At 31.4% G+C, this 12,026-nt stretch overlaps 1 protein-coding gene across 1 annotated transcript in view; it reads left to right on the top strand.

The window, feature by feature from the left end:
• The window catches only part of LOC106470865 (intraflagellar transport protein 122 homolog), a 43,666-nt gene extending 31,969 nt beyond the window's left edge, over positions 1-11,697 (top strand). Inside the window, exons 16-25 of the mRNA XM_013931443.2 lie at positions 1,570-1,672; positions 2,575-2,715; positions 3,887-3,984; positions 4,950-5,050; positions 5,701-5,866; positions 6,120-6,231; positions 7,765-7,890; positions 8,758-8,840; positions 9,105-9,269; positions 10,723-11,697. Coding sequence (XP_013786897.1) covers positions 1,570-1,672; positions 2,575-2,715; positions 3,887-3,984; positions 4,950-5,050; positions 5,701-5,866; positions 6,120-6,231; positions 7,765-7,890; positions 8,758-8,840; positions 9,105-9,269; positions 10,723-10,821 — 1,194 coding nt within the window. The 3' untranslated portion in view covers positions 10,822-11,697. The remainder of the gene's footprint in view (positions 1-1,569; positions 1,673-2,574; positions 2,716-3,886; positions 3,985-4,949; positions 5,051-5,700; positions 5,867-6,119; positions 6,232-7,764; positions 7,891-8,757; positions 8,841-9,104; positions 9,270-10,722) is intronic.
• The last annotated feature ends 329 nt before the right edge of the window (positions 11,698-12,026 follow it).

Here is a 12,026-nt window from a genome sequence, read left to right on the forward strand (position 1 = left end):
ACCACACATATGGTAGAATCAAAGATCAAACAATTCCAACACAGTATAAGGTAGAATCAAAGATCAAATAATTCCAACACAGTATATGGTAGAATCAAAGATCAAACAATTCCAACACAGTATAAAGTAGAATCAAAGATCAAACAATTCCAACACAGTATAAAGTAGAATCAAAGATCAAACAATTCCAACACACTATATGGTAGAATCAAAGATCAAACAATTCCAACACAGTATAAAGTAGAATCAAAGATCAAACAATTCCAACACAGTATAAAGTAGAATCAAAGATCAAACAATTCCAACATGGTATACGATAGAATCAAAGATCAAACAATTCCAACACAGTATAAAGTAGAATAAAAAATCAAACAATTCCAACACAGTATAAAGTAGAATCAAAGATCAAACAATTCGAACACAGTATATAGTAGAATCAAAGATCAAACAATTCTAACACAGTATATGGTAGAATCAGAGGTCAAACAATTCCAACACAGTATATGGTAGAATCAAAGATCAAACAATTCCAACACAGTATATGGTAGAATCAGAGGTCAAACAATTCCAACACAGTATAAGATAGAATCAGAGGTTTTCATCTTTTGTTTTAAAGAAAGCCTAAAAAGAAGTTAAAGGCTGACGTAAGAAACGGTCTATGGCAGTGTTTCCAAACCGTCCAACTTTGCATATGTTACAATTGGGCCACAAGAAACATGCAAAGTAATAATGGCTGGAGACGGCTTGATTGGGTAATGAAGTAAAACTTTAATATAAGTTTAACATAACAGTAAATGTACAACGTTTTGACAAGGTTTTGTCGTCATCACCTGTTGTACATTTGCTCTTATGTTAAACTAATATTAACGTTTTTCTTCATTACCCATTTAAGCCATCTCCAGCCATTATTAGTCTCAAAGTGGGTTCCTCGACATCGAATTTGAATGCAAAGCGATGTCCTTAACTAAATATATTTTAACAAATGTGTAGTCTATTTTAGTAATAAACATATTCAGTGTATTTGAAAATAAAGCTACATGTGAACATATATGTATGTATCTATCTATATATATGTATGTATATTAGAAAGTAACATAGAACACATTTTCTTTAAGCTTTAATGTCCAAGCGGCAATTACAGGATTTTGTTTTAAAACTGTCTGTAGGACTAAAATTTATGTCAGTCAGATGAAATGTTGAAATAATTCTAATCAAACATGTATTCTTTTGCATATTTAACTCATTAAAACGCATGTCTGTTTGTCTGGATACACAACACATATACAAATGCATATATTTTACTAAAGATATAGATACCTTTTATGTTTTATTTAATAAGTTCTTCTTTTCCATTGTCTCTTGGTGGCTGTATGGTAAGTCTAAGAGAGCCTAACTAAAAACCAGGTTTCAATACTCACTATTGTCCTATTGTGTAGCTTAAACATAACAACAAGCAACCCATTACTGTTCATACACTGAAAGTGGAAACCAGTAGTTTTTACATACATTCCAGATTAAGCAAGAACGTTTCATGGCATATCGTGTACGGTGTTATATTAATTATTTCAGGCATTCATTGTGGCCAATCAGCATCCTGATTACAAAGAAGATGTTTATGTTCCATATGCTAATTGGCTGGCTGAAAATGATCGTTTTGTGGAAGCTCAAAAAGGTTCTGTATTTTTTTAAGAACGAAACCTAATAGAGATTACATGTCTATACACGATTTAAATTTTATACATCATATTAAGTTTACAGAAGCTGAAAGTTTTTTATTTAAGAGAAAATTAATTTTATTTTCAATGGATTTTTCTGTGACAATTTTGTTATGCTGCATTACTTTGAGTAAACAGTTTCTTGAACTAACTTGATGTTGGTTCACTGATTTTTAAATCCTCAAAAAAATCCATTTCAAAACTATTCATTCATCTGTTTAAACTTATTAATTATTTATGTGCTTTGGAAGAATAATTACAACTATTCTAAAAGTTTAGAAATGCTATAAATGGTAGCTTACTGATGAATTAGTTATTTTTAGAAATGCTATAAATGGTAGCTTACTGATGAATTAGTTATTTTTAGAAATGCTATAAATGGTAGCTTACTGATGAATTAGTTATTTTTAGAAATGCTATAAATGGTAGCTTACTGATGAATTAGTTATTTTTAGAAATGCTATAAATGGTAGCTTATTGATGAATTAGTTATTTTTCCACATTCAGAATTTTGGCTAATGCATGGGTATTTTCATACAACTGATGTTTCCTATTTTTTAACAAACACATTATCAGTTTTAATGTTTATGCTGTGTTGCTAGCCCTACTTAACCTAAGAGTATTTTTTTATAAAATATTGCTCAAAAAATAAATCAACAAAAATTAACTTGAAATCTTTGTGGCTGATTCATTATAATTGTCATTTTTCCTGCTTTCTGTTGTTAGATACCTTAACATTATGTTCAGAATCTTTTATAGCGATAGCTCATAACTCTGCGCAGCATTATATCCTAAATTTTCTATATATTTCTTGAAATCTGTTTTAAATACCTTTCTGTTTTTCATATTGCATCTTCAGCTTTCCATAAAGCTGGTCGAGAAGACGAAGCTTTAAGAGTGCTGGAACAGCTAACTCATAATGCTGTCAATGAAAAAAGGTTTAGTGATGCTGGCTATTATTATTGGTTGCTGTCAATGCAGTGTTTGGACATTGCCCGGGGTGGGTGCTTCCTATTTTTCATATATACTTTCTGTAAAATTTTTATCATAATTGCCATAAATATTTTTTTAAATCTGATTATATGAAAATAGAAAAATTAAAGTAGTTAAGTATTAGATTATAATCATTTGTTATCTTTGTCTGTTTTTTTTTTCAAACAAAATTTCAAGGTTTGTATGCACCCGAAGATTCGTTGAAGGTCATGGACATTTAGCATTTTGTTTAAAACTAAGATTCAGGTAAAAAATATCAATCTTTATGTATGATAATGTAATATCTTCATTTGGATAAACTCATTGTATCATAAGTACAACCTGACATAAATCGAATGATGACATGTTAATGAATGTTAGTCTTTTAATTTTTTTTTTTACAAAATCTAATGATGGCTGGCTCTCGTTTATTCACTAACTTGTGGCTTAGGATGAAAGAATACTTTAATTGGCTTTGTAAGGATGTTAATGTGCATTGTGTAAAATGTTTAATCTCTGTAAAATCAGTTAATTCAACAAACGGGGGAAAGCAGCAGTGAAAAAAACACGTGACTGATAAAAGTATTCAGTATTTGCCAAAACAACAGCAGATAATCTGACTTCGGTATTGTACATTGTTAGTGTTTTTGTGTTCCTAGAATTAGTAATGCTTCATCCACTCAACTCCAATGAAAGGCTAGTGCATTAGTATTAGGCCTGTTACATTTCTAAATGCTACTTTCTTTATTCTTTTTCTCAATCCAGAGCTCCTCAGGCTGGCTGGAACACAACAAACACAGTAGTGGTTGGAACACTATTTATATAAACCATTTGTTACAACAGCAGTTGTTATGATGTGAATGTCTTTGACAAGCTAGGGAAGCATGATTATAAGTATATTTTTCATAAGACATTAATATTAGGCCTGTTATATTTTTGAACACTTCATCTAGTCCCTCAAGGTTTTTCAAGAATTAGAAAAGTACATGATAATAGCATTCCATCCACACTATATTCACCATCTCCATGCATTTAACACAAAATATTTTCTGTGCTTTAATATGTGGGGACATTATAAGAGTGACAGTCTGTTCCTTAGCATGTATGGTGAGAGGTAGAGAACTGCCTTCTGAACTGACTGGAGATAGCCTTAATAGCTTTGCCATAAATACATATTTACTTTCTGTTCTTTATTTCAGATGGTAATAACCAGAATGAAAAAATGATAAACAAATTTTGGGACCTTCAGCGCAAAGCAGAAATCTATTATGCTTACCACAACGTTCATCGATACATTGTAAGTTATCTTTTATTACCATAATGTTCATCGATACATTGTAAGTTATCATTTATTACCATAATGTTCATCACTACATTATAAGTTATCTTTTATTACCATAATGTTCATCACTACATTGTAAGTTATCATTTATTACCATAATGTTCATCGATACATTGCAAGTTATCATTTATTACCATAATGTTCATCAATACATTGTAAGTTACCTTTTATTACCATAATGTTCATCGATACATTGCAAGTTATCATTTACTACCATAATGTTCATTGATACATTGTAAGTTACCTTTTATTACCATAATGTTCATCTACCAAGTTCTCAAGATGATCGAGAACATTATGCATCGATGAACATTATGGTAATAAAAGGTAACTTACAATGTATTGGGACTCGCAGGCTTTGTTAGTGTTTTGAATCTTCATAATGCAAGTTAGAGTGTTTGCATGTCGTTTTTAATACTTTGTATAGTTTAGTTTAAGGTTTAATGAATAACTTTTCATAGAAAAAAAGATTCTTTTAAAAGCCAAGAACTGCTCTCCCCCCAAGTTTAGTTTTTTATAATTATTAAAAGTTTAGCTACTGTTATCTCTAGTAGAAGGACTTAGAAGTACATATGTTTCATTTAATTAAAGACCTTTAACTCTTGTGGTATCTGTCATGTGTCTGAATAAATCTGTAAAGCAAAATATAATTTAATGGAAACAAATATACCCTGGAAGTATAGTTTTATATGATTTTGAGATCATTTTATTTTATAGACAAGAAGTCAAACAATTTAAGTTTACATTCAGAAACAGATTAGTATGGTTATAACATTCCTTAGAAGTAAGAAATAATTATGTCATAAGGTTCTTTTAAATTAGGTAATCACAGAAGTAAACTTATTGCTTGTTATTATAATTATTATGTTATTAGTGTTGGGAACTGTGATATTATACATTAGTTTATTATAATTTTACAGGAAGAACCTTTTACTTCGTTTCTGCCCGAAGCTTTATTTAACATGGCCCGTTACCTGATTCACCAAATGTTCAGTGATACTTTGGTTGGGGTTTCAAAAGTGTATCCTTTCTATATACATGATTACACTTAATTTTGTATGTCGTAGTAAAAATGTATTTTACAGATGTCATCTTTGACTGTTATTAGACATAATTACACTTAATTTTGTATGTCGTAGTAAAAATGTATTTTACAGATGTCATCTATGACTGTTATTAGACATAATTACACTTAATTTTGTATGTCGTAGTAAAAATGTATTTTACAGATGTCATCTTTGACTGTTATTAGACATAATTACACTTAATTTTGTATGTCCTAGTAAAAATGTATTTTACATATGTCATTATGACAGTGTTATTAGAAAGACACAAACATATTACCATACAAAAAACATTAAAATCTCTGATCGTAACATGCTTAATTTAAACAAACTTTAGGTTTTGGTTCAGAAATATAATTGTGTGATTTTAACTATATGTGTCAACTTTAACATGTTCCCGTTCTTTTTTTCAGATCATGGTACTGCAAAATTACACATTTTTCTTAAATCTTTGTTTATTTGACTGAGAGTAATGAATTTCAAAACCTCTGTAATTGTTTTAACTCTCTTGTGTGTGCTGTTTATTAATTTTCTCTCCTAAGGAACAATGCAATCTGTGTGATACCTGATAAACAATGTTGTTTTTATAACCTTTACGTACTCTCAGAGCTATTTTGTATGCCCTAGCCAAGCAGAGCCGTAATCTAGGGGCTTACAAGTTAGCTCGGCATGCTTACGACAGACTGCAAAACTTGCGAGTGTCGCAACGGTTTCAAGAATCGATAGACTTGGGAGCCGTGACTATAAGATCAAAGCCGTTCAGCGATGTTGAAGTTAGAAGTTTCAAAATTTTTAACTGTTTTCTGTGCACTGTACATTCTATTTATTTGAATGGTAGTATACAACCCTAAGTAAAAATTTGAAAAAATATTTTGTAAGTGTAAATAGTTTTTAACATTATATAATCAGTTACAATAGACTGCTGTAATGTTTTTCAGAGCAATTAATGAACATAAATCTAGTAGGTATTCAGTCTTATTAATTTCTGATTGATGTTTTGTAATAACGAGACTTATTTTATTGCAGGAACTATTACCACTTTGTTACCGCTGCTCGACAACAAACCCATTGCTAAACAATCAGGGAAACTGTTGTATTAACTGTAGACAACCTTTTGTTCACTCTTTTGTCTCGTTTGGTAAGTTAAGGCTTGACTAGTTACACGTAGGTAACTTGTATATTATTCAACTATGATGATGTTAAACATCTGATAACCAAGAAATAGCATCAGTATATATAATACACTGAATATAAGGTATGAAACTAAACAACATCTGATGATTAGGGAGCATTCTTAGGTGGCATGGCTGATGGGTAGGAGTGAGTTTATAAGACACTTGGTGTCTGTGTTTGATTAGTTAGATCATACAGTTTCTCATGAGGAGATATTCTCTAGTTAATGGGAAATACAGAGTCTTGGATCTGATGTGACAAGAAACAGTTGAGGTGAATATGATCAGTAGGAGACAGATATAAATGTCAAATGTGTAATGAATAGAATACACTTTGAGATGGTGAATCAGGATTATCTGGTAAATAAGAAACAGAGCTTATAAATAAGTGTCATTGATGGCAATGAGTGTTGATGAATAGAAGACATGAAGATGGCAGAGTGGCTGCTAAATAGCAGGCAGATGGAGATGATTTAGTGTTTGGTAAGTACGAAATGGAAATAGAGGGAGTTTAGTGAATTAAAAACAGATGTGAATGTGTCTTATAATTAGTAGCATTTTTGCTGAATAAGAGTTCAATTAGGAGTAGGTGAAAATCTTAAGACCTAAATTTGGCAAACAGCCTTACCTCTCATTGATAAATCATCAGTTCCCAGAGCTGAATTACAGATTTCCATATCTTCCTTTCTACATGTATTGCTGCATCCAGACAGGTAGAGGACAGTTACAAGCTGCATGAGGATCTCACTCTGGCTTGGAATACAAAAACACTCGGCAACAGAAACTTAAAACCAATGGAAACTAACTACAAACTGAGAGGAAAAGGAGGTACATAAAGAAGTTTCAAACAGGTGTCTGAGTGATTACTATTTGAGGAACAGTAGTTGGCTAACAGTTTGACTTTATAATTAGACACATTGCTCATATGTTTGGTGCCCATATTAAGCAGTGCTAGTAGATGTCAAGATGACATAGGTTCACGCAGACGGAGGTGGCTGATAAGTAGGAGATGGATTTAAAGAGCATGGTGGGCAATAAATTAGAAATTGGCATTAATGTGTTCTAGGGCCTGGTGTTTAGGTTACTCGTCTAACAATCAGTAGGTTGTGGGTTTGAATCCTTTCATCAAACTGGCATTAATGTGTTCTAGGGCCTGGTGTTTAGGTTACTCATCTAACAATCAGTAGGTTGTGGGTTTGAATCCTTTCATCAAACTGGCATTAATATGTTCTAGGGCCTGGTGTTTAGGACGTTCGACTAACAATCAGTGGGTTGTGGGTTTGAATCCTTTCATCAAACTGGCATTAATGTGTTCTAGGGCCTGCTGTTTAGGTTACTCGATTAACAATCATTTCATTGTTACTCACTACTCGTCACCAGTTAAACCGTAAACAACTGTATCAGGTTTATATTTAGTTGTGGATAGCTTCATAATAAATGAAATACACCTAAAAGTATAGTATAAAACAAAAGTGGAGTCAGTTTACAATTTTTTACAGAAATCCTGCCACTAGTAGAGTTTGTTTTAGAAGATGGTATTACAGATGAAGAGGCTTTACGCTTGCTAGAATCAGATAGCTCAATTTTGACTGAACAACCTTCATGGCTTGAAGAAAGTGGTGGAAGTATCTTTTTGTTGTGGTATTTATCAAGAGTTACATTTTAATAAATGATGTATTACCTGTTTTCAGATGAAAATAGCTTTGGATAGATTCTGTTTTTTTTTTTATCAGCAATATATATGATCTTTATTATTTTAAAATCTTACGAATATCTAATGAATGTGACAAAAGGGATTTGATCAAATCATCGTTTTAGACTAAATATTAGTTATCTTGTAATATAATGTTGATAGAGAACTGCTAACATTTCATGTAAGACTAGTTCTTGTGCTCTAATCAAGCTAGTAACATTGTCGTTGAGTGAAATGCCTTGTCAGCTGCAGACTGTACAGAAAAAGACCTATATGTTATTTGTACTCTGTTTGCCGGTTACTGAATTTCAGTTATTACACAAAGAAATACTAATTTACTAGTTCTCTTTATGATCCTTCATCTCACTCAGGAGGTCAAGAAATTTTATTTTTCAGCAGCTATAGAAATATGAACCTAGAGCTTTTTCTTTGAGTTGTACAAATTTAACTTTAGTAATAGTTTAGTACACGTACTGATCAAAAACCTAGGGTTCGTATTCGTAATGTTTATTTAAACTATAAAATTAATCTCACAGCAGTTTGTTAAAAACTTTGTCTTGCCATGGGGTAGGTTGGTAAAGATGAATCGAGTAAATTGTCTTTTATTTTCCGAGTGTTTTGTTATTATATTCTCTTATCGTAGCAAGTCGTGTTTGAATTAGTGTACTATCAGATAAGTTGTAGATATTTCATGTGGCAATTTAATAATATCCCAACTGGTATTTGATTTATAAGCTCTGAATATCATGTCACTAAAATGAAATTATTCTGGTACGTTCTTAACGGTTCAAAACTTCAGAGTATCAGTCTTTGCGTATTGATAGTAACATAGAAAACGATCTGGACGCCGATCCTTTTACTGCACAGCTGATGAGTTTTGAGGTAAGAATGATAAAAAAAAACTAATTTACAGTAGAGTTACATAAAAAAGTGTGCATGGTATTACCAATCACCTTCTTCTCAGCCAAATAAGTTTTGTTTTGTATGTTCTGTTAAGCTCTATGTTGCATTGTCAGCTTTATGTTTTTTTTTCTGTTTTTGAGATTCGTTTTTGACTTCCTAGCTGTATAATTTCCTTAACGATTTTTACTTTTTAAGTTCATTATTGCATAAGAAATGTACTTGTTTTTTCTATTTTTATCGTAGGAGGGAGGTCTGGAATTTAGCCCAGTTGTAGCCAGTCGATCGGTGTTACAAAGCATGAAACATTCAGATGTTATCATTAGCAAATGGCAATCGCCACTTCATTACCGGTATTTCCGGAACTTAATGCCAGATGTTCAGATTACAAAGTGCAACTCTTGCAATCAGGTAGGGTTGTAAACCCTTTCCAGATAAGAAGTTTGTCTCCTTGAGAAATAATTGATATAAGTTTGTATGAAAAATCAAATAGTTGAGTGTCTATCATTCATCAAGCATTTGAAACCACAAAATGTTTAATTTTTATTATTACCTTTCACAAAGCAGGGTATATTTATATATACAATTAACATCTAACAAGGTTATTTAGGATTTATAATAAAACAGACATTATCTAACACTGTTCTTTATACAGTTTTTGCTTCCTTAATGGGCATCCTCAGCTAGTTTAAATAAATCAACCTAGAAAAAGAAATTATACTTCAACAAGCAACTCTATTGATATGTGGATTTTTACATTGTTTAAGTTTATTACTTGACAGGTTACTTGTTGCAAAACTGTATACCTTGACTATCGTTCAATGCTACTTAACCTTAAAACCGTATACCATGACTATCGTTCAAATTGAACGATAGTCAAGGTATACAGTTTTAATGTTAAGTAATAGTGAACGATAGTCAAGGTATACAGTTTTAAGGTTAAGTAATATTGAACGATAGTCAAGGTATACAGTTTTAAGGTTAAGTAACATTGAACGATAGTCAAGGTATACAGTTTTAAGGTTAAGTAACAGGTTACTTAACCTTAAAACTGTATACCTTGACTATCGTTCAACGTTACTTAACCTTAAAACTGTATACCTTGACTATCGTTCAACGTTACTTAACCTTAAAACTGTATACCTTGACTATCGTTCAACGTTACTTAACCTTGCTATCATCAGCTAATAACCCTCCTTCTTCTCTAATGTAAATCTGAACTTTTAAGACATTTTATAATACTCTTTATAGTTTAGTTCAGAGATGGGCAAAGGGCAACTGGCAGGCTGGATCCAGCCCGTGATGGTATTTCATCTTGCCCCTTTTGTTTTTTTTAATCATTTTATTTTGGTAAAACAGAAACAAAAAACAAAACCATGACCAAACAAACCAGTCCCATGATGGTTATGAGAACCTTCTTCAAATGTTAACTCGGCTATTTATTGAAAACCATATAATTAACTGAGCATCTATAGTTGACAGTAGGAATTTAAATTAAGCAAATATTTTGAAAGTACTTTACCAATCGATTAGTTTCAGCCCCCCAGACTACCATTTATGTAAGAAACTGTAAGCAAATATTTTGAAAGTACTTTACCAATCTATTAGTTTCAGCCCCCCAGACTACCATCTATGTAAGAAACTGTAAGCAAATATTTTGAAAGTACTTTACCAATCGATTAGTTTCAGCCCCCAGACTACCATCTATGTAAGAAACTGTAAGCAAATATTTTGAAAGTACTTTACCAATCGAATTAGTTTCAGCCCCCCAGACTACCATCTATGTAAGAAACTGTAAGCAAATATTTTGAAGTAAGTAAGGTATTTTTAACCTTTCAAACAGTTTTTTTGTTATTACCTTTAGCTTTTCCACAGTGACGACTATGAGCTACAAGTCCTGCAGAAAGGTTACTGTCCATTTTGTCGCTACAACCCTGAAGAAAGCCAAGTTACAGATAACTAGTGAAACACAACTCTGGTGTTTCCCTAGTATGTTTCCGTCCAACACTTAATCTAACATTGTTACAATATGATGCCCGCACACAGCTCAACCTTACTGCCTCGTACAGGGTGGATGTAAAAAAAAAATGATGTATTAATTTTAATGTTATTATTTAACTGTATCCCTTTTGTCTGAAAATTTTAAAACATTCAATTTGAGGTAATGAGTACAGTGATTAAATATTGTAAAAGTCTCACTTTATCAACCCAGTTCTATTACATTATCTTAATTCTGCCTTTTGTTTATGGTATTATAATTTTTTAATTCTCATCCATTAATAATGAAACTGTACAATTTATTTTTATTAATTGTAAAAAAGAAATAGGGAATTTATGAAGATGTTAATGAAATACTTGTAAATATCTGAATATCCCTATGTTCTGCCACTTTCACAATGTGCATGTTTGGTCTGTTTCTCTCTTTTTTTTAATATAATCTGTAAGACTGTGGCAAATTTAGGTAATCTCAAGTCAATATTAGCAATTTTTAATGTCTTTTTTTTTTTTGGAACTTCCTGAAATATTTAATAAGTGTATATATTGAATACACTTGAATTAATATGTAATATCTTATGTCATGTATAGAATGATGATCGTTTTTAGATTTAGTATGATTCTCCTGGATTTCTTAACAGTTATAATTGTGGTTTTTGAACAGATCACATGTAAAGGTTCCATGTTGTTTTATTAATTTATAGACACAGATTTTCTTAATTCAACAGCCATGAAAAGCTCAGTGCTAATTATCAACAATTACCTAGTAATTAAGGTAGCAAGTTTAATAAACCAGTCTATCTAGGAATATGTATTGTTATGAAACATTAAACAGTTGGTTACCCTTGCTGTTATCATTATTTTTGGCCATAATCCCAACACTATTTCATTAGGGTCAGCCAGCTTATAAGGTTTAGGTTAGTTAACAACGCAAAATATTCAGCATAATAAAAAACATATATATGTATATGTAGTAGATAAGCAAAAATAAAATTGTGAGTATTTGTTAAATGTTTTCATTGATACTGTTAATGTAACATTAAAGAAAGAATGGAATACACACAAAAACTAGTCCTTTACTTCGTGCACTATCATTAAGTCCCTGTTCGTTGAAAAGCATTACACAGTTACATGCAGGACATTGTATAATTTTCTCTTGTGACATCATTAAGT

Source organism: Limulus polyphemus, unplaced genomic scaffold (assembly GCF_000517525.1).
Source record: "Limulus polyphemus unplaced genomic scaffold, Limulus_polyphemus-2.1.2 Scaffold4258, whole genome shotgun sequence".
NCBI lineage: Eukaryota > Metazoa > Arthropoda > Merostomata > Xiphosura > Limulidae > Limulus > Limulus polyphemus.